The sequence below is a fragment of the Tachypleus tridentatus genome, chromosome 12, assembly GCF_004210375.1.
Source record: "Tachypleus tridentatus isolate NWPU-2018 chromosome 12, ASM421037v1, whole genome shotgun sequence".
Classification (NCBI taxonomy): Eukaryota; Metazoa; Arthropoda; class Merostomata; order Xiphosura; family Limulidae; genus Tachypleus; species Tachypleus tridentatus.
This window is the reverse complement of record NC_134836.1, coordinates 78,471,494-78,495,608: the sequence shown is the minus strand read 5'-3', so window position 1 is coordinate 78,495,608 and position 24,115 is coordinate 78,471,494. Positions and strand designations below refer to the sequence as shown.

Sequence of the window (24,115 nt, the reverse complement as noted above, 5' to 3'; positions counted from 1 at the left end):
AAAACAATCTGACAAGAATCAATTAACTGAACAAAATTTAAAAAATAAAAATAATATACTTTCTAAACAGAAGTGGATGTTTTTAACAATTCACATCATTTTTTAAATTAAAAACTCGGAAATCATAAGTAACTAACAGATTATTCTGTTTTGCACATAGTTAACTGAAACCAGTTTCATACAGGATGTAGACTAGAACAAAATGTCTTTTTGTCTGTTAAGTCATTTGTGACTGTATAGAAATAATGTATTATTCCATGTGTAAATAAATGTTCTTTCCCCATGCATATATGAAAATGTACACCTGGTATTTCTGCTTATTATGAACTATATTTGTACAGTTAAAGATAGAATAAAATATTATGCAGGCACAATATATAAAAACAATACTTTTTCTTAATTTGCAATAGAACAGTTAAATACTGAATATAAAGAATTGCATCTGAGGTAATTCTGCAGCAACTTGTGAAGACTTATTAAATTGGTCAGTATGCTATTGGACTGATACAGTATGGGAAGACTCAGCTTTATGCAAGTTGTTTTACTGATGGAATAGAGCTAGTAAAGCTCTATTGATCCTTAGCTACATCAAAATTACATCGTGGGACATCCCTGAGATATAGATTAAAAACTTTTGCCTTGAATTGCAGTTAATATAATTTTTGCTTATAAATTTTACTATGTTTTATGTCAATGATACTATAAATAACTATGTAAAGCAAAGTGTGTGTCTAGGGAAAAAAAGTCACAGTTGTATATCTATCATTTTATATCTATTTCTTATACAACAACATTTTTTGATCAATCAATACCAAAGTTGATACAGGATGAAGAGAGAAAGAGATTGGCAGTTGGATCTCCCATTCTACTGCTAATCAAATAAATTTTATCAGCTTTAATTAATGTTTTAGACAATATTAATGGAAAAGTTTCAATAATGTGGAGTAGCACCTGAATTATTAAGCCTATAATAAGTATATTGTCTGTATAAGCATGCAAGAAAAAGCAGTGGTCGCTGATGTAATGCATAATGGCATAGCATAACCTATGTTATATAGCAGGTTTTCTTTCATTATAGTTCAGAAAATGGTAAAAATAACATATTTTCAAAGATCTCATGGTTATTGTACTACATGTTTGAAATATTTAAAAAATGGTGGCATTTATAAGTAGTTTATACAACATCAGAAATGGCAAGTTTCTTACCACTACAAACAAAGCTTTGATTAATGAGTGTTAGTTACAAGTGTACTAAAGATTAAATTTATTCACATTTATGTAACTGGATAAATGTATTCTTTGTTAAATTTAAAATACAAGCTACAGAAGCAACTTAACTTATCATATTAATGTTTATGGTGTTTTATTACATGAACAAGATTTTTTAAAGTTTTGTTCAAGATGTTCTTTAGTTATGAGAATAAACTACATTTTACAAACTGACTTTGTTGAAGTGTCCATTATGTGCTTGTATGATTTTATTTCACTACACATCCACAGTAATCTGACACTCAACTATCTTATTCACTTAATTTATTTTATTAAAATTGTCATGACACCTACATCAACTAAGTTGAAATTAAATACTGACTGTTACAAAATCTAACCCTTAGAACATGTACCAAAATACTGAATACATTGCTTTAACAACCATATAATGCAACTTTAAAAAGGGTAGTGTACTTATGTACAAGTGCTAGAATATCTTTGGTGAACAAATAATGGCCACAATTATGTACAAGTGCTAGAATATCTTTGATGAACAAATAATGGCCACAATTATGAAATATTTTATAAAAGCTGGATTTTCTTTTACCATCAGACATGGAAGAAACACATGGACCAATAAAAATTTTCAAATTGGGAAAGAAAGTTATTGTTCACCTGATGATTTCATTTCTTAAAAAATCACAGGTGGTGTGGTATTGGTCAGATTATTTTGTATAAAGAATTCCAGTTTATTGTTTGGTTGCGGACTTATGTAAGGGATAATAAGAATATATTCAGGATATTTCTTCACAAAACATGAATATTGTTTTAAAAAGTTTCCCAAGGCACTTTCACAGAGTTAAGTTTCCCACTGATCCAAATCCTCTTTCTTTTCAATGTCTACAATTTTATTCTTTCTCAATTTTGGATTCAGATTCATAACTGTCATCACAAGATCTGCTCCTACTGTCACTCTTGCAATCAGCATTTTCATAATTTTTCATCATTTTCATTCTGAAAATAGAGCAACATCTTTACAATACCACACAATATATGTTTATTAGATGAAAATTAATCTATTAAAAACAGAAAGTCAATATACTTACAGTTATAATAAAACAAAATGGTTCTTAATCTTTTAGAATAAGAGTTCCATTTACAAAGTCAAACTTGCAAGTCAGATTACATTTCCATCTTGCTTTCTTACTGACCAGCTGCCAACTTTAATACTGTTATAAAGCCTCATGGAAACTGTAAATCTGTAAATGAAGATGAGAAATTTGGAGTAGCAAGTTGTGAAGAATTGACTGAACCAGTTGAAGAATATTAATAGAGAAATTGGAGTGGATCTTCAAAGGTTAAGTGATTAGAAGAAAAGTTTGAATTTGGCAGCCATTTCAATTTTATTTTCTTAATGACACATGGGGTTCAGTGAAGTGTAAAAGTTGATGGCAAAATATATGAATCTAGCATTAAATTAAAGTGATCTTTAATGCCATGCATATCGGACAAAGGAAACGTGTGTTATAGTAGAAGAGATTGGCCCACACACCCTCATTTATAGCATTTGTATTGGTAGATACTTTTGCTAGAAGTACATCAAAATCAACTACTTGGTATTTAATTGAGATATCTTTTCAAGAGCAGAATATCGGTTACCTTCTCAGTGCAAAAGCTGAGATAAATTTATGTATTGTACTCAGTTCTTCAATATTTAATTTATACTTTTTCAAGAGCTTAACATCAACCTTATTCTCAAAGTAAAACCTAAGGTAGAGTTTCTAAATGAAGTAAAATCCTGATAGGTATGAACGATGTCAGTTAATGGTAAATGTCAATCAATAGTTCACTTGGACAACTGAAACAATATAGGTATCAAAATAAGAACAAATAAATTATTGTATCCACATATGCTTTTTAATTTAGTTGGAATAAAAAGTAGTACTTTCCAAATAAAGGAACATTACATGAATATTATACCTATATATATAGATACACAAGTTCTTTTATGAGTCAAAATTAAAACAACATGAATGTAATGCATATAATAATGTATTTTATAACTCTATATACAATTAACCTACAGAAAAGCCAGCATGTTTCACATTACACTTGATTTCTCAAAGGAGGGGGAATCAAAAGTCAGAATGCATTTATCCAGATAAAATAGTTTGAAAACAGTCTACCTGTTACAATTTTAGTGACGAAGGTGCAAGGGGGCCACGAGGGAAGTAATGTGAATCCTTATAAGTGTAGTGAATGCTAAGTAATGTGAATCCTTATAAGTGTAGTGAATGCTGGTATAAAAGCCTTAAGTAAAGATGCATTGTGGGATCAAGTCCATAAATTTATCATGAAAGTCAAAACTGTTTCTAAACTAAGCTATATTCTGTTATGTCACAAAATGTTTCTAATAAAAAACAAACCTCTCTTTTTTTAAAATTAAATAAAAAATCAAATATTTTTCTAGGTTTGTTTTCTGCACATTTTCTTTTATACTTTAAGTGCACAGACTAATAATAATGTTAAGTTATACTTTTGTTGCTAAGTGACATAACATAAGAGCAATTCTTTGAATGTAGTGTTACTAAAATGTACTGGCTTTTCTATATATTACAAATTGTTAATCTGATTTTTACTAATAATTCATTTCACTACTTTCAGTTCCTATTTGTACATCTGTACACACCTGCATCATTTCTCACCTTGTTTATGTCCATCTTTTAATTGCAACTTTATCTGTAGTTATCCTTTATAACACCTACTTGATTTTATTTTTTTTTAAATAATTAAATTTGCCTCATTCTGTATTCACAAATACTTATCCCTTCATCATATCTCAGCACTAAATCCTTTATCACAAATTTACTTGTTTATAATCCCTTAATACCTGTACTTAGCCCTACAGCTTCACTGTAATTACTTTTACTAATTCTTTTCATTTCTGGGTCTCTATTTATTTATCTTTCAACACACCTATAGTGTTACTTAACCTTTAAATATTTGTATTTACATATTTATACTTATTTCATTCTTATTATCATTATATCTGTATTTTTTAAACTTGTATTTATTATTTTGCTTTCCTATTAGTATAAAGTTCACCATCTGTAATTAAACTCTATGTTTATTCTCTACTTTTGTATATCTATAAATGATACTGCAAGGCTTGAAATTAACTTCTTTTGATCACTGGAAAATGTTAATTTAAAACTTACTGGTGAAAGAAAGAAATGCTATTTATGAAAAAAACATTATAATTAATTACAACAAACTTTCTAGGCTATATCAAACTAGCTTGCAAGTTTATTTTGAAAAATTATGTCTTTTCCCTCTTAAAATATTTATTTCAGTGTGGGTGAAGATCCAGTCTGTGGAGTCATTAATCAAATACCAAATGACTACCCTACTTCAATTATCATTCTTTTTGTTCATGGAGCTGATGGTAATAACCTGACCAGTGTTGTGTGTATTTTGTTTATTCAGTTCATGGTGTTGCAGCCCCTCTCACAGCTTGCAACAGACAGAGGATAAACACCGAGATGTGCTACGTTCAGAATGTTCTTAAAGTTTGCCCTTTCAATAACATCATGTCTTACAAGATGCCACACAGACAGTAAATGAATGCAAATAAACCTCTGAAGAAAGATGGGGTGTCACAGCCACAGTTCTGGAAAACTGTACTAAAATGATTAATGATATGTTGAACTTGTTCTGTACTACAGAGATTCTGGTCTGGACAATACTTTAGATCAAATAAATTTGTTGTTGTGAAATTTACCTCAGATTGGGCATCTTTGATGCGTTTATCCAAGGCTTCACTGACAGCTCAAAACAATTCTGCTAGGAAAGTCTATGGACTTTCTAGCATGGCTAAGACAGTGAACATATTGATATAATGTCCTTGAAACAAAATGGAGGCTCTGCCATTTTCTCTTAAAATATTCTGTTACAGAAATATTCAAGAAAGTAAATTAAGTTCTGAGTTTTCTAACAAGTCCACAGATTACTGTCCTGTCCTCATGAGATTCTTGTAGTCCTCTTGAAAAGTTTTCCACATGCACAATTTTGCCGAGTCAGTTATTCAGAAGTTTGGAAAAAGAAATTGCACAAGCTGTATACATTTTATTTCATTGTCTCTACTGAGCTTAGAGAAGTAATTCCATCATTTTTGCTAACTCACATACTTGTAAGTCTCTTGAAATAAGTTTTGTATAACATGTAAAATGACATCACAATGTCAACTAATGTACTGCGTATGCAACTCTAAATGTCTTTCAATGCTAGTTCCAGTATGTAGACCACCACTATTACTGATGGCCAATGAGAATTGCTTGCTTCAAGAAATAACCTTTAATAATGTCACTGTCATCCTTTCATCACAAAATATGAAATAAAAAATTAATCCTCATTATGTATCAAATTAATCAAGTTTGAGACTGAGTCATACTACCAAATTTCGTTTGAAACATGATGTTCAGTGCATTAAATAAATCATAATTGAGATCATATTTTCAATTTTATCTTTGATGAAAATAATCTGTAATATAATAATTAAACAGTTTGTCTGCTCTATGATATTGAATAGTAAAGCAGGTACAATGCTGTAAGATTATTCACACCCTGATTTAATTTAGGTTACTATATGGTGTGTTAAAAATGACTCAGAAAACCCAGTATCAACATAACCATGTTATATGTCTACTTCTTTGTGTTGTATTTTGATTACAGGTTTAAATGCTTTCATTTTCCTAAGATGGCTATTCCATTTCTCTCTCTGAGAAAATCCTTAATGGGACCATAACTAAATGTTATACTTTGAGACAGCTTCTTGTTTCTTTATAATTTTTATAACTGGTTACAATTAGTTTAAACATTCAGAATCACACCTGAATTATCAACTGACCTAAAAATGCCAGTTCTTCTTGATGGTCACTGACTAAACACTAGAAACACTTTCATTCTGCCAGCTAGCCACAGCTAGTTTCAAGTCCTTGTAATACCTCAATCTGATTATTTATTGGGTTGAGGAATAATTCGTGAGCGTTTTTTCAAGTTAAAAAAATATATTCATAAATGAAACGCTTTCGCAAAATATTTCATGCCATTTGGTAGATAATTTTTTGCTCTAATAGATGGTGTGTTTGATTTTCATATGTCTTTAATTTTTGCTTTCATTTTCAGCTCATTAAATGGAATGTCAAGTGGACAAAATCGAGCATTTTCGACACCATCTGCTTTTCGCATTTAATTTCTTGCAATTTCGTTTAAAACAATGCATACTATATACCTAGGTATTACATGAAATAAAGTATCATAATAAATGTTTTGGGTGTAATGTGTTCATGCATTGAAGTATTGTATAGTCTTGCATGTAATGCTTGAATGAAATTATTTAAAAACGCTCACGAATTATTCCTCAACCTTATACTTTCTTTACTTTTATGTCTACATTTATACAATATACTGTAACTTTGAATGTCCAGTCACATTTAACCTTTTAAACTTAAAAACGTTGTTCTCTACACGTTAATTTATACATGTATAAAATTAAACTATAATCTATAATAATCACTTAACGTCTTTACTTATATTTTTGTGTGATGTATTCACTTCTACCTATGTAGTTGTATTTTCTCTAGTAAGGCTATCACTATTACGTACCTCAATCGTGCTTCTAAATTAACAGGCTTTAAATATGGAGTTCGACTAGGACGGCGTGCTCTGAACCCAGAAGAGCGTAACATGTTCGTAACTGTAGAGGTGCTTACTTCAACCCCAGTTTCCCTTACCAGTTTCTGTACGTCATTACGCGTTAAACGAGGGTTCCTACTAACTTCTCTGAGAACCTTCCTCTTAGTTCTCTCTGAAATCTTGGTGGGGCGTCCGGAGCGAGGGAGGTTAGCAATTGATCCTGTAAGCTTATACTTGTCAATTATGCTTTGAACAGTAGATTTCGGCACATTAAGTTGTTTAGCAATACCAGAAAGAGACACCCGAGACTTGTATTTTACAATAATTCGGTTTTTTAAATCACTGGACAGTTCTTTCCTGTTCGCCATGATGACCAAGCAGATAATGACGGAGACGGCGCTAAATTGCCGGAAGTACATTTTTTGCTGACTAAATTCACAATAATTATGAACCCAGTGTCTAGTTCTTGAATGGTATAATGTAATTTATTCGTCAAACTAAACAAAATTGTTACAGGAATATCAGTTTTTTTACACGTTTTGAACTGTACGAACACTTACTGCTCCTCATGTTTTTGGTTATTTGTTTATAAACAGTGTATTTGTAGCTTAATTTACATAAAAATTTATCTAGATGTGTGTTAGTATAATATTTATAATATATAATACTTCTATTAGCCTAATTGTGATACTTTTTTAAGTTATGAGCAAAAAACCACTTGGGACACAGGGGTACGAACACTTTCTGTCGTAACTGTATCTCTGTTTATAGTTCTTATTATTACAATAATTAATTGACCTGAATTGAAAACTAAAGATCATTCCTAAATCTACGGGACAGCTATTTCAAATTCAAGACTTACAAAGGGTGTTATAGTGTGGTTAAATCAACTTGTCATGAAATGTTCACCCCTTAATTAGTTTCAAATAAACGTATTTATAGTTTTTGATAAATTTATTTGTAAGATGAATTGGTGAATTAAGTTATTTAAATTTAAGCAACAGCAAGATATACATGCTTATGGTATTAATGTTAATCAACCTTAATCACTTACTCTGCTAATTACTTGGAGTTTCCTTATTTCTTCACTACTTATTTTCCTTTCTTACCTTAGCCTCTTTTACTTGCGTTCTCTGGTTCAAAGTTGCAGGAACTGGAACACACACACAAATTTAAACAACTGAGCTGAAATCTTGATCAATAAATTACCTAAATAAACAAATAACTCAGTAACTGATTGTATTCTTCACCCCTTGTTGAACTCTTATGTGGAATATCTTATGCAACTGTGTAGTAAAATAAATATATATTAGGGGGAAAAGCCTTGATTAGCTAATTCTTTTATAACTAGTGTAAAAGCCCGTCAAAATGACATGCAACCAAAACCTACGAAATTCGCTCTCTCTTGTATGGGTATTTGGGTATTGATGTTTATCTACCTAGGAGGGTCAGGTTTCGTTAACCTCTTTCTCCTTCCTTCAAATTTTGGTTTTACAACTGTCAAGAACTTACCAAATCTGAATTCGTCAGTATGCATTTGAAACTTTTCCGCCCGTAAACACATACAAAAAAAAACATAATAATAGTAAAGGGCCCTCTATCTTCGGAAAACCAAAGCCTATCATGAGCAATATCTCATTCACATAAACTACAGAGTCTCTTCCCAGTATTTATTGCAACAGTTCTTTTTAAAACTACATTTCTTGCAAATACTTGATCATCATTCAAAAACTTCTCTTCATAACAAACGCAAGTTAATTTTATTATATGCTAAACAGGGGTTTCCAAACTGTTTTGACTGTCGAACCCTTCGTGGAATCTTCGACCTTCTATCGACTCCTCGATTCTTTTAAGTAATAAAAATCTGTAAGTCATAGTTAAAGGAAGGATAACTTAATAAAACATATAAATAATAATAAAGATGATTTATCATAATATATTATCTTTTTATTGATTGTGTGGCATCTTTAATGGGAGAGATGTGGTTGATAATCTTTGAGAAGAGCATTAATATTTGATTGTAAATTGGTGAGTTTTAGGCTTGACTCACTACTCTCTTCTATGTTCAGTTTGTTCCTCTGCTTTGTTAGGACTGAATATACCTGGCTAAGACTAGCTTCGACTGTATAGGAACTTTGGAATGTCAGTAAAAAAGGGTTCACCGCTATGAAAAGTTTTGGATATTTATTGACAATATTTACATTACTCGAGATGGTGATGAGGTTCGTATTTTTGAACAGTGATTTAGCTTTAAGATCCACGAAAAATTCAATGAGTACATCTTGTAAATTAGGTTCAATAATTACCTTTTGTATTCCTGAATCAAAAGTCATAACAATCCAGTCAGATACATGCATTTTCTCCAAGTCCTCAAAGCGCACTTTAAAGTCTTTACTCAATTTTTCAAGGTGCTTTATGTATATGTCCATGTCATCATCAGAAATAATTTGGTATTCATCTTTCAGTTGCCGTAAGTTTGAAAAGTATTGAAAATCTCTTCGTAGGAATAAAGATTTAAAAAGGTCTATTTTAACTTGGAAGCCTAAGAGGATAGTTCGGGTTTGAATAATTGTTATAACTTTACCTCGCAGACGGTTCTGTACATCATTAAATTTTGAATATAGGTCTGCCAAATAGAAAAAATTATTCTTATTCTTTTTTAACTCATCACAGATAAAGGAATCAACATCTATAAGAAACTCCACAGTTGAGCCATAAAACTTGACAAGCCTTTGCAAACAAACACCTCCCTACAGCCACCTTGCTTCAGTATGCAACAGTAATTGGCTCACCAATTCATCATTTTTTTACATAGCTTAGCAAACAGTCGCGAATTAAGTAGATGTGCTTTAATTTTTATTTATCGATCTGATACACATCTTTAGAGCAGGGTTCCAAACTTTTTAAACCTGCAGAGCTTCACATCCGAAATAAAAAACATTCCAGAGTCTTAATATATAAAACATACTAAAAATAAAAACAACAGCACCAAATAAAGTTCACTTCAAGCTTTTAGTATATAAATTTATTTAAAATATCAACATTTAAAGAAAATGTTTACTTCTACCTACTTGTTCAAAACTTGCTACTTGCAATATTTATATCAGTAAAAGTACAGTGTACTTATTTATTTATTTGGAGTTATGGTTGTTACCTGTAAGCGCAAATCATCTTCAATATTTAGCCTGTTTCTAAATTTGGTGTTTGTAGCTGTATATAGTGATAATGTTTGCTTACAAAGATACGTTGTTGGAGAATGCATCAAAATTTTCAAAGGTCTGTTACTTATTTCACGGTATTCCATGGTCATTTGTATACAAAATTGTGTAATTTCTTCCTCCTGAAATTTCGTTTTTAGAATATAATCAGTTGAAATTCCATTAAGCTGTTCTTTCTTTTTCAAACGAAGATTGTTGGTATTTGCAGAATCAACAAAGGGAATTTGAATCCACAATAACTTTTCTAAATGAAGATGGAAGTACTCTGCAATAATTGTACACAAATCAGATATGTGCTGCAAGACTGAAACTTTTGCATCTTCACTTAAGGAAATTTTATCCATAATTAAAAAAAAAAACACTGAGATTTTCGAAGTAATCAAGTTCTTCCATAAGTATGCATTCACCCCAAAGTTTTAGCTTACGTTGAAGCACTTCCATTTTACTCTGCACTTTGAAGTACGTTACCCTGGTACCCTGCATTGTAGCATTCACTTCATTTAGATAAGCAAATACGTCCGAAAGTTAAGTCACTTTGTGTATCAACCATTTGTCCCTTAATTTGTATGCAAGTTTAAAATGGTATTTAGATGAAAAGAAACCTATCTTCTCGCGCAGTTCGTAAGATCGAGCAAGCAATTTTCTGTTGATTCATCCATCTGAAGAGATAAAGTTGAACTCGCTTTTACCCGCTGTATTAACTCCGTTAAGCAATTTGCTGACATGTCCTTGATTCTTCGAGAAACCGAGTTGTCAGAAAGATGCACAGAGTTAACTCCAATAAATTCTTATTAGGCCTAGGCGTGGGAAGATTTTTTACTAGTATTGCATTTATCACTGATATTCAGCCACTTATCCATTGTAAAGGTGACAACTAATTATTAATTTGTCTAAAAACGTATTCTTATATCTTTGGAACTTCAAAAGTATTTTCATGGACACAAAATAGCTTATTAATGAAAACTCGTTCAAATACTTGAGTTTTATCATCATACAATGACATTCTGACCTGAGATCAGTGTTGATATGACGAAGTCAGAAACAAATATTTGTGGAAAAAAGGCTAGGCCTCTAGAATAATATATTTTTCAAAAGGAAAAGGGTAACCTATTATTTTTACAATTTTTGTTTGTTTTTTGACAGAAAATTTTAAGCCAACTAACAAAATATTAAGCGAGGTCTGACGTGCGTCTAAATCTCGATCGAAATAAAACACGACGTCATTGGTACCAAGTTTGTCAAACTAAACAACACGAATCTAACTTAACCTAACAATTACCAATTATAATTGTCATAAATGTAATTATACTTCATATAAATATACTTTTGAAATTGAAACAACTGATACTGCATATAATTGCATCACAATGTTTCAAATTTGGACATGTTTCAGCTATGATGTCATGTTTCATTTTGTTCAAGATTTAGCTGCTAATCCAGATCTGGCTTTAAAACGACAGTTGGCATCACTACGCAGGGTTGACCGATGTTTCATACTGAAATTTCTAGGCTATTTCGCATCTCCAACGACTCATACGATCTTGAGATGGTTCCATATCTACCAGCAACCAGTGGTGCCACTGTCAAAGTTAATTGAGATTGTATTAACACTTTCACCGCGAAAACTTCTCCCAAGCCAGTGGTTCTTAACCTTGTTGGAGGTGCTGAACCCCGGAAGTTTCGTTCTTGCATTTACTGAACCCTTCGTAATTGGAAACATAAAATATGATTTTTTTCAAATTTAAAACATAAGTAGATATTTTATTAGTGCACAGAATGAACCATGCATCAGTTGCACACAATATTACTGTGTTCAAAGAACAGAACCAACAAAACATGAATTTCACACATAAACATAACTCAATGAATATTTACTGCAAATCAATGTGACTTTTGCTGTTGCCTTTCAGAGACAAGTTCGGAAATGCGCGGCTTAATCTTGGCAAGTGCCACTCTCATATCATTTTCGCAACAAAGTTTGTTCATTTTCTTCATTTTTATGTCTACCATCCTCGAAAAGTATTGCTTGCAAAGATACGTTGTAACAAACGGTATGAGTATCTCAAGGGCTTTCTTAGCAATAAGAGGGTACGCTACGACTTGGTGACACCAAAACGTTCAGAACGTTGTTGTTCTGAAAATTTGCTGTTGAACCTGACTCTGCTGACGTTTAATGATTTCGTCGAGGTATTCATCATTGACATCTGCTGTCACAACACTAAACGTAAACGGCTGTCTCACCCATGCTGGATATGACTCTCTGGTGGGGAAGTACCGTCGAGAGACATTTTGCGAGCTCATCTAAGTGCATGGCAATTGCTTGCTTCAATTTCCCAGGTACAGAAATGTCTCCGATTTCAGACACATCTTCGATCTTACTTACACAGTCGTCCAGCAGGGGAAACTTTGCGAAGTTATTCTCTGTTCGTCGTTTCCATAACGGTAGCTATTTTTGAAAAAGCCTTCAGGTTTTCTTCCGCTTCGATGATGTTGACTCCACTGCCCTGCATCTGTTCATCGAGATGATTGAGAGCATTGAAGATATCGGCCATGTACGCCAAAATGAGAATGAACTCAGATTTTTCGAAGTAATCTGCATGACAATGTTGGTGCTCTCGCAAAAACAGGGCTAATTCCACACACATGGCAAAAACACGATTCAGCACCTTTCCTGGGATAACCACCGAGCGTTAAAATGGTACAGAAGTACCTCGAATTCAGAGCCCATTTCATTACACAGCTCTTTGAAAATGCTGTGCTTCAGGGCACTATTTCGCACAAAGTTCACACATTCCACTACAATTTTTAATACTTCTGCTGGTTTTGAAGGCAAGGTTTTTGTTGCAAACGCATGCCTGTGCAGAACACAGTGCATTACAATGATGTGTGGTGCATCGGCTTTCACCAGCGCACCAAAACCAGAGTTTCGTCCCACTATGATTGGAGCTCCGTCCGAACAAACTGCAGAAACCATATCCCACGAAAAATCATTGTCTTTGAAGAAGTCATCCACAAGTTTCTTCACATTGGCTACCTTAGTTGTTGTTGTAAGAAGCTTACAAAATAAAAAAATCTTCTTTTATCTCGTCGTTCTTCACATAGCGCACGAATACAACAAGCTTGCTTAGATTGGAAACGTCGGTGGTCTCGTCGAGTTGGAGGCTGAATTTTGCTGGGCTTGAAATCAGATCTGCAACTACTTGAGCCAAGATGTCATCGCTCATGTCATCTATTCTGCTGCTGATGGTGTCATTTGAAAGAGAAATTTGGGATAACTTATTTTCAGTAGCTTTTCCCAGCATGATATTCGCCATCTTCAACGCAGCTGGTTTTACGAGTGCTTCACCAATGGTGTTTGGTTTTCCCTGCTTTGCGATCAAGTGCGCAACTTCGTACGATGCTGTGAGGATCGGTTTGTCGATGGGTACAAAGCCGAGAACAAGCAAAGTAGCCTTTTCATCGAACCTGGCTCTCTTTACCTTGAATTCAGCAATCGTTGTGTTCTTGCATTTCCAATCTCCATGCAGCTTTAGGAAGTGTTTTCTTAGTTTTGCTGGTGTTAGACTATAATTGCTCAACTTGGCATTGCAAATCATGCATTGAGGATGTTGATTCCCATCATGTTCCGTTATACACGTGATTTCATATTGTACGTATTCGTCCGACCACTTTCTGTTTTTGCTCGACCACAGTTAGTATAAAAGGATTGAAAGATTAGGAAAAAATCACAATGATGCACGATTACTACAGTCACAAGTCAACTGCAACACATATTAAGGCCAAATGATGTGACGTGATCAGCCGCAGCTAATGCTGGCCAAGTGAAGCATGACATCATGAATCATACGAATAGGGTGAACGGAAGGGACACACACAGTGTGCGTGTCTTGACCTCCGCCGAACTCCTGAGACTGACTCACCGAACTCCTGAGGTTCGATTGAACCCAGTTTAAGAACCACTGCCCTAAGCTAAATAAAATCGTTTGGCGTTAGGCAGAATAAAATATAAAAGGCTCAATACGCGATAAACGTGTTATATTAAAGATATATTTTACTTTTTTGTACAGCATATTCTGACTTAATTTTATAGTTTTAGAAAAAAAAATTCACATTCTAAAATTTCCTCGTGGAGCCCCAGATAATTATGACGGAGCCCAAGGGTTCCGCTGAGCATGAGTTGAAAAAAACATGCTTTAGAGTATCATGCAATTCGTCACTGAGATTTTTTATCACAAGGTATTGTGTGTGTGTGTGTGTGTAATACACAGTGAATAGGACCCACATCGGGAACCTTTTTCTTAAGAAAGGTAGTAAATTCTCTGTAACAGCCAACCATTGAAGGTGCGCCATCTGTAGCAACCGCAATTATATTGCTGAGTAGAATATTGTACTTGTTTAAATATTCCTCCAAGCATTGAAAAAGCGTCATCCCTGTTGCATCACCTTTAAGATACCTTGCAAACAAACACTCGTTAATTTTTTTTTCAATTTGACTAAAATACCTCACATAAGCCATGAAAATGTTTCAACTACCAAAAGTTGATTCATGAAGTTGGATGGAAAACTTACAATGCATTAGTTCAGATGCCAAAGTTTTTACACATCTTCAGGTATTTGATCAACACGTCTTTGAACTGTATTTGGACTTAAAGGCATTTTAAAACAGGACCAGAGTCTTTTTTCATAACAGTTTCAATAGCTTCTTTCACTGATGGTATTACGATCTCCTCTACAATAGTATACAGTTTTCCTTTCTTTGCCACATTGAGAGAAACATTATATGATGTCATCAACCTGAACAGATGCTTTCATAAATGACATTATATTTGGTCGATTTTTATATTTCTCTCTCAACGTTCTAAAAAAAAATCAAGATCTTTATCTATCTTATCAGGATGAATCCTTTGAACGTGGTCTTTCATTTTTTGAGGGTTTTATAGCGACATTACTAAAAACGTTTTCGCATAGGAGGCACATAGGCTTCGTTTCATTTGTAAGAGAAGGTATGAATCCAAGTTTCAAGTAATCTAGTGAAAATTATCGGCATTTTTTTTAGGATCTGCAGCTGTCATTACGGTTAATGGGTTCGTGGGTAAAGTTAAATAAATGAACTTTATCAACAGGTTACAAGAAGCACAGATCAATGTTTTAACGTTTTAAATTTAAAACATAAGCAAAAGTGACTAGAAGTATATAAAGTAAATACAGAGATTGTATTTAATTTTTATTCCTATTGAATTGCGTGACCATGTGGCACAACGTCACACACTTTTCATAGATCGGAAACAAAACTAATTTTCATTTACTTATTTTAAGTACAGTACTTTGATTTTTTAACCTTTTAAGTATTGTTTCATTAATTACAATACCTAATGTGCTTTTTTAACTTAACAAACTCACACCTCCAGTGCCGGATAAAGTAAACACCAATAGATAATTAAAATAACCAAGAAACACTATAATTGGTAATCATCAGGAATGTAAACCAGAATGAACCTAAAACATATTGAAGAATACATCACTCTCACAATGCTTCCTGATTGGCTCAATTATAACCGTCAATTGGGTGGGTGAAGAATAAACAACTCTTGTCTAGACTCGTAAATGACTCATGGATGTTTGTACAATTAATTTACAGCTGGTATTTTTATTTCCTTGATTATACAACTCTTGCTTTCTGCACAATATATTATGTCGATTTGAACAACAATATTTTATAAGTCGTGCAATGATATTTCTGTATTAACAATTTCTAATCGAACCCGGAAATGTCTCATCGATCCCTGGGGTTCGATATCGACCACTTTGGGACCCCTGTGCTAAATAAATCATTGGAATAAAATTTCCCTCATCGACTGGCTTTTATACAACAGAAAAAGTGCCGAAATTCAGAAGTTATATATGCCTATGTTAACCATTTGTGTCCTTAATAATGTAATGTTAATCCCACAACAAATCACAATTTCAAAATAGTGCCATAATGTGCACACGTCTGTTACATAATGACCAGAAAGAAAATTCCTAATCGTTTAGACTTTAGACAATTACATGCATTAGTTATACTTGTGAAAACAGTCTTACTCTTAACATATTTAAAATAGGCCAAACTCCAAACATCAAATTTAACAGGATTATTATGAAGAAAATATTAACTAAATGACCTTGGCTTGAACCTATCACAACTTGTTATGTAATTAATGAATAACAAAATACGTTAGAACACTTACAAACAGTTAATTACTGGGTAAGGTTACATTTATCTCAACAAACTGCATCGGATGGTAGATAACCAAATACAGTAGGTTCTTATTTCTGTTTTCCTTTTTAAATCCCTTTTTATTTCAAATCAAATGCACAGATAGCCTAGCTTCTTTGTACCATGAAACACCAAATCAAATAATAAAATTATTTACATAAAGGGTTTAAATTGAAACGAAAATTTTAAATGATATAATCATTTTAATTTTACGGCCTAGTTAGGAAAAGAATGAAAAAAAAAAAAGAACTCCATGTTTTTATCTTGTGAGCCATATCATATCTGTAACCATTTTCCGTTCAACACACCAATGTAATGTGTCAGTCAGTAATTGGCTTTGCGCTTACGTGCATCCGGTGTTTGAAATCACTATGAAAATATACTGTTCATAAAAAATACACTTATCAACGAAGTAACCCATTAAAACATATTTTTCGTGTTTTGGTTTTAAAAAAACACAGAAAAGCAGTCTAAAACAAACTACATAATTAATAATGTAATAAACTACAATTTCGACATGTTGGAACGTAACAAAGCTAATACTTTGCTTTCTGCATATACAACCCACTCGTTACGTCTAATATGCACTGATCTGCATATAAAGAAAGAGAGCAGTAGTAATATAATGATTAAATAGTCTTCTTTCTTCATCTTATATTCCATCGCATTGGGAGATACTGAGGTTTTTGTTTATCTAGCTTCTGCAACCTTGTGAAATATTAGCAACACTACATACTCAGTTATCAACAGTACAATTGTTACACAGTGTATTCGCTAAAATATGATGAACTAGATAACCTTTCCGTGATTAAAGAACTAAAAATATGCCTTCTTAGAGCGTTGGTGGCTACTATATACACACACAAGTTTAGAGAAGCCAGGGCCTTAAAAGATAGAAGTGGCTCTGACTTCTCTAAAGCAGGGATCATCAAACTTTTTTCACAGGGGGCCAGATTACTTGGGGAATGAAAAGCGCGGGCCGCATGGTCATTATGTTCAATACTCACAAGCTAGAACGAAAGCTCTTTGTAAAAGACTTAACACTTAGTTTAGAATGCCACATTAGTCATGTGAGAGTAGCATGCAATGCACACATATAATAAAAACAAACAGAAATACAACCAGCATTTTTATTTACCAAAAGGTTAACAGAAAAGGTGACATTAGCAAAAACAATAGTCACATCTTACATAGTGAGTACATCTCTGAATTTCACTAAGCCGCAAAAAAGTTAGTGAGATTTGTAAAACTGGCGTTTGGCTTTCAAAATATCTTCAATGTTCGGTTTTGAATTGCTGCATCCAATCATTAGAATTGTTTTCAAATGTTCATCAGTCAACCTTGATCGATGTACCGACTTCACATACTTCATTTTTGAAAATGCTTGTTCACAGACATAAGTTGTTCCGCACATTGATGCCATACCAGATTCGAACTGCTTCAGCTTTGGAAAATCATCTTCAGGTATGCAGCTGTAAAATTCAATAAGTTGCCCCTCTCTGTGTTTTGCTTTCAACAAGTCATTTCCTTGCAAATCGATGACCTCCAGCTGAAGTTCTACTGGCACGTCATCAATGATACAATCAAAAGGATTCTGAAAAAGGAGAATGTCACTTTCGATTCTGTTGAGATCCGAAAACCTCTCTAAAATGCTTATTTAAATCACCAATAATCTTTTTCTGAAACTCCAGGTTTACATCTTCTGTGATTTCAGCATGAAACTCATTGAAACACTGAAAATGAGAGAGGTTTCCTCCTTCTAAATGTGCTTCAAACAATGACAGCTTTCTCCGAAATCCTTTAATGATTCTATAGAGATCACAGACAAGGTTATTCTTCCCTTGAAGTTTCAAGTTCAATGTGGGATGTGACGTCAACCAAAAATAACAACTTTGACAACCAGGTTGGATCCGACAAAAGTGGATCGGCTCTATATTTCTCTCTATAAGAAATATATCTATTTCTCTTCTCAGCTTATAAAAACGAGACATACTTTACCGCAGCTAAGCCACCTCACAGCCGTGTGATAAGGCAAGTCACAGAAATCCGAATCAATTTCTTCAAGAAACGCCTTGAACTGGCGATGATTAAGTGCATGACCCCGAATGAAGTTCACTGCAGAAATGTCTTGTTTCAGTACGCAAGAAATATCTAAGTCTTTTCCACAGAGTGCTTGCTGATGTGTGATGCAGTGTATGAACAGAGCGCTTGGGAGTTGAAGATCTTCCAACTGTTTCCTGATCAGCCCCACCAGACCCTTCCTTACTCCGACCATGTTTTTTCCTCCATCAACTGTTACACCTCTAAGCTGATTCCACTGAAGGTTATGGTCTTGCAAAGTTTTATGCATTTCCATGAAATGTCTTCTCTAGTTGTTCTTCCGTGCATGCTGCAAACTGATGTCAACTCTTCTGTGATCTGAAAGTCCAAATTAACTCCACGAATGAACACGAGAAGTTGTGACTTACTCGAGAGATCAGTAGACTCATCCAGTGTCAGAAAATACCATAAGAAGTTTCTAGCTTTTTGGCGTATCTGTAATGCGATGTTCTCTCCAAGTTCTTCTGCTCTCCGTACAACTGAAGTTGCTGAAAGGCTGATACTTTCAAATAAATTGGCTTTTTCAGGACACAGCTTATTTGCTGCTTCCATCATACACTCTTTGATGAAGTTACCCTCAGTGAAAGGTTTTCCTCGCTCTGCCATCCTATGCACTATTTTGTAACTTGTACGAGTGAGAGATTCATTTTCAGCAAACTTTTTCGTGAAGAGGTTCTTTTGAGATTCAAAGACTCGTTTCATGGATTCAAATTTCTCAGAACGGAACTTTCCTGAAAAGTTCAAATATGTTGATAGATGTTTTGTTTCATAGTGACGCCGAAGATTGTGCTCTTTCAAAACGGCAACACTTTCGGTGCATATCACACAAGTAGCTTTCTGGTTTTTTGTTTCCACAAAGAAGTACTTTTCTCCCCATTCTTCATTGAAAGCATGACACTCAGAGTCCACTTTTCTTCTTTTAAAAGCAGCCATAACGATGGGTGAAAAAAAAAAAAAGAACAGGATCTGAAAATGAAAAACACAGAACGCTGTGAGAAAAGTATTGTACTGGTCCGAGAACGGAAAACAAAATATATTGAAACGTACGTTTGCCACGACACTTACCTAAGAACGAGTTACGAAAAGCGCATAACCCGACTACTAAGAGAAATGAGCTTGCTGAAGTGGTAACCCAAGGCCGCTGAATTTACAAGACGAGTCGATAGGACGAAGGTTAAGTCTGTACTTGTTTTCGAAATCCTAATGCTTTCATAGATACCTACCTCGATATGAATAAACGGGCAGCAAGGAAGAAAAAGAATTTTCCTATTGGTTAAAAATTCGCGTGACAGCCTTGTTTCTTTTTATCATAGCGTCTTGCGTTTACCAGCTTAAATAGACCATCGGTGTGATTTATTTTGTTATGACAGTCGGACATTTGATGAAATGTCACTTTTTATTTCCAAACGGCTAGCTGCTGGCGGGCCGGACAAAATGACCTCGAGGGCCGTAGTTTGGTGACCCCTGCTCTAAAGAAAAGTGAAGAATAATTTGAACATTTAATTTGTATATATAATTTGCAGCCCTAAGCTAAGAGTGCGCGTAACATTTTGGTCTGATTGGGAGATACATAAAAACACAATGTTTTTTTATTTGTTTTTGAATTTTGCACAAAGCTACTCGAGGGCTATCTGTGCTAGCCGTCCCTAATTTAGCAGGGTAAGACTAGAGGGAAGGCAGCTGGGCATCACCACCCACCGCCAACTCTTGGGCTACTCTTTTACCAACGAATAGTCGTAACATTATAACGCCCCCACGGCTGAAAGGACGAACATGTTTGGCGCGACGGGATGCGAACCCGCAACCCTCAGACTACAAGTCACACGCCTTAACACCCTTGGCCATACCGGGCCAAAAACACAATGCAAAACAAACAAACAAGTACCTAAATTTGAAGCCTAGCTCAAAGGGTCTTCCTGGTTTCCCTTCTAATTGCCCCTAGATATATTTGTATTTGCATAACTGCGACAGTTTAAGTAAATAAAAAATATCGTTCATTCAAAGAACAAAATAAAACTCATTAGCTAAAGCTTATCTGATAAAAAACAAATTAAGTACGCGCTGATTTCAACAATAAAAAAATATTAACTTTTTTTTTTATTTCACCACAGATATTTACAGGCGCATTGTTCTGAAAGAAGGCGGTTTTGTTGTTTGAATATTACGACACAGTTCTAGGAAACCTTCATGAAAAGAAAGCTGCGAAAACAAGCACGGGAGTCTGTAGTATTATATTTTATTTAACGAAATACAAGCCCATTTTTGCAACAATCGCTGACATTTATCTAACTGTAACAAAAGGGAATTTTACAAATAATATTTGTTTGTTTGTTTTTGAATTTCGCGCAAAGCTACACGAGGGATAACTGCGCTAGCCGTCCCTAATTTAGCATTGTAAGACTAGAGGGAAGGAAGCTAGTCATCACCACCCACCGCCAACTCTTGGGCTACTCTTTTACCAACGAATAGTGGGATTGACCGACACATTATAACGCCCTCACGGCTGAAAGGGCAAGCATGTTTGGCGCGATGGGGATGCGAACCCGCGACTCTCAGTTACAAATAATATAAAATACGAAATTACACTAGTATATTATCCGCACTGCTGTTCGGACTATCTTAGGCGGTAGTTTTTAATTTTCTTTACTTAAAGGAAGTGCCCTCAGTGGCACTGCGGCATGGTTTCGGATTCAAACCGCCAAAAATCGGGTTTCGATACCCGTTTTGTGCTTAATTCTAAACAAACTTAAGAAGTATTATTACATACACTATAACTCGGTTTTATTTGTTTGTTTGTGTATAAATCACATGTACAAGAAAAGGTAAAGTTTCAGTTTATCATTATCGTTAATTATTATTATCGTTAACAACAGAAACAAAGCTGTCTTAACATGACACAGGAAGGCTTAGCTACAAAGTCACTGCAATTTCGTTCATGGGTCAGATATGGTCACCGTGTATCCTTTTATTCATACAACAGTGTACGATCAGTTTTTGTTTTTCGTTTTTGTTCCTTGGAGTCCATTCAACAAGAAAAAATATGTTAACAACAAATATTTTAAGTTTAACCACTGTTTATATCCTGTTGTGATAAAAGGCTCGTGTGTGTTTTCTTTCAGCAAAGCCGCATCGGGCTATCTGCTGACCCACCGAGGAGGAAACGAACCCTTGATTTTAGCATTGTAAATCCGTAGACTAGCGGAGGTGGGGGGGAGTGGCAAACAGGTTCGTACAACCTGCAATAAGATGTTTTGCAATCTAGAAAACAAGAAGGGTTATAGTTTCTGGGCCTGTTTTTCGATATTAATATTTGACATAACTTGAAAGAGTGACCGCTTTTCTCCAAAATCATATATTATTGGCCCACATACGATAAACTGTCACCACAGAAAAGCTTATAGAATTATATACTAAAATATTGCTGATGTCCGTTTTGAATTAAAATTACCACTTTAATACATAATGTTATCTTTATAGTTGGCGAGAATTAATATTAAATATAAAAAAAAACATAAATGTATTTTTGTTAAATTTTATTTTAAAAAATAATAAATATCCAATTTTTAGCACCGAAACATACAACACTTTTGAAGTCAATTAAAAAGATTTGTTTACGGTACTGTGGCTATATGTGAAAGTAATAACTTAGCAGCCTTCTATACCACGGGTTTTCCTTTGTAAAATGAATAACAGTTTGCTTGCATAATTTTTTCTTCATTCTAACCTGTATCATTTTCAGAAATAGAGCTCTGAAATGAAACATGTTGTAGTTGTGTGCATCAGATGTTCAGACAGTGATACATTTTTGTAGCTCTATATCATGCGATATACTATAATATAACCATAACTGTTTGACATAGACACTGGAAATAAAAAAAAAGTTTGTCAACATAACAGAAGTTTCCCGGAGGAATGGTCAAAAGCTTTGCATTGCTCTCGTGGGTCCAAGTGTGCTCACGCACTGTGACACAACAAATGCTTTCAAGAGTATTGGTGACGTGTGACCAGTCAAACTTCCTTAGGGAATGCTTCTATTCCAATAAGTAAACTGAGGAATTCATGGACTATCTGTGTTCTGTCCAGCATGAGCAGGGGAATCCGTATTCTAGCGTTGTAAGTCCGCAGAGGAGACTGATGACTGTAAAAAGTACATAGAAACAGTAATGCAAAGATATATTACCACGAAACTGGTGGTTACCATATTGCGATACAGGTTACCAAAGGAAATTTAACAACCATTATATTCAAACTCTTACCTTGTTGAGAATAAACTAACGGCTATCCACTCCTTTTATCGTGTTTCTTCACGAACTACGGCCAAGATCTGATACTACAAAGTATAAAAACTCCCATTGGTGCAGCGGAAAGACAGATGATTTATAACGTTAGAAACTGGGATTTGTTACTTGGTGGACACAGCACAGATAGCCAATTATGTAGCTGTGCACTTAATTACAAACAAACAAACGCAGAAAAACGGAACGCATGTAAATACAAATACGCGGGAACTAGGACTTGCAGCAATCTCTGGTTTGACATGGTTCCTATCATATCAAGAGGTTTCAGTTTTGTTCAATGGTTTTTAGCCCACACATACAACAGTAATTATATCAGCATTAATGAATAAAGATGTAAATTAATGATTTGTAAATAAAACATTATTTTTATTTAATCAAAGACACTATAATTTCTTTTTTGCTTTTTTTTATAATGTGGAAGCTCAATATGAGAGCCACAAGTCTTACTATTTAATATTACGGATCGAAGTGTTAAAATACTGTGTTGTGTAACTAAATACATATTCTGGACGGGACGAATGAAATATCTTGTAATGCGATAATGTTTTTTTTTTATTATTTTAAGAGTAAAGCTATGTAATTGATTACCTTCGCTGTTCTTGCTGCAAATGTCTTATCCCGATCTGTAAGCACTCAACAAATGTCAAAATTGAAATACGAAGGTTAGGCACTTATGTTACATTAGCTTGTGTTGTGTCACCAATGGCGACATTGGTAATAAAATAATACAAATGTTTAATTATAAGGGAAATGAGATCATTTTTTGCTTCCCTTTCAGATTCTGCATTCGCCGTAATTAGATTTTTAGATATGCTTTAGTCATTTAATCTACTTTCTAACAGCGAGTAATGAAGTAGTCAACTGTACAGACTTTATTTTTAACCATAAATCACAAGTTATGTTAATCTTACCATGGGTGATATTGTTTGTTTTGTTCTCCTACTTTAAATACTAAACCTAACTGTATGAAACTTTCTACACAACACCTAGTTTGTTCTTTAAAAACATAATAATTTGTTGCAACATTTTTGTATTATTTTGGTTGTGAATTTTCGGAACTTTTACTTAAGAAACTTGTTTCTGTTAAAATATTTGTTTCTCTCTTTCTCTCTCTTTTTTGCTTAGATTTTCTATTTTTGGTTTTTGTGTGCTAATTTTGTTATCTGTTCATACAATCTCCGACATACAATGAAAGTCGTTATTGGAAAGTATAAAAGAAGGATAGAAAACTAGATTTTCCTTATTATTGTTCAATTTATACATTGAAAGAGCTTGAACTTGTTTGATTCTCACCAATTGTTTATATTTGCTAGTTACCTTTACGCATCGAATTAGTTACA

The 24,115-nt window shown here is 33.9% G+C and overlaps 1 protein-coding gene across 1 annotated transcript; it reads right to left on the bottom strand.

The window, feature by feature from the left end:
- Nucleotides 1-1,527: 1,527 nt before the first annotated feature.
- On the bottom strand, nucleotides 1,528-7,298 carry LOC143233705 (uncharacterized). Its single transcript, XM_076470231.1, has 2 exons — nucleotides 6,874-7,298; nucleotides 1,528-2,223 (listed from the first exon to the last, which is right to left on the bottom strand). The coding sequence occupies exons 1-2, from the start codon at nucleotides 7,269-7,271 to the stop codon at nucleotides 2,118-2,120; spliced, it is 504 nt and encodes a 167-aa protein (XP_076326346.1). The 5' UTR covers nucleotides 7,272-7,298; the 3' UTR covers nucleotides 1,528-2,117.
- Between the last annotated feature and the right edge of the window lie 16,817 nt (nucleotides 7,299-24,115).

Coding starts and splice junctions, on each gene's coding strand:
- LOC143233705 (XM_076470231.1), bottom strand. CDS start 7,271: ATGGCGAACAGGAAAGAACTGTCCAGTGATTTAAAAAACCGAATTATT. Junction 2,224..6,873: donor AATTTAGAAGCACGATTGAG/GTACGTAATAGT, acceptor CTCTATTTTCAG/AATGAAAATGATGAAAAATT.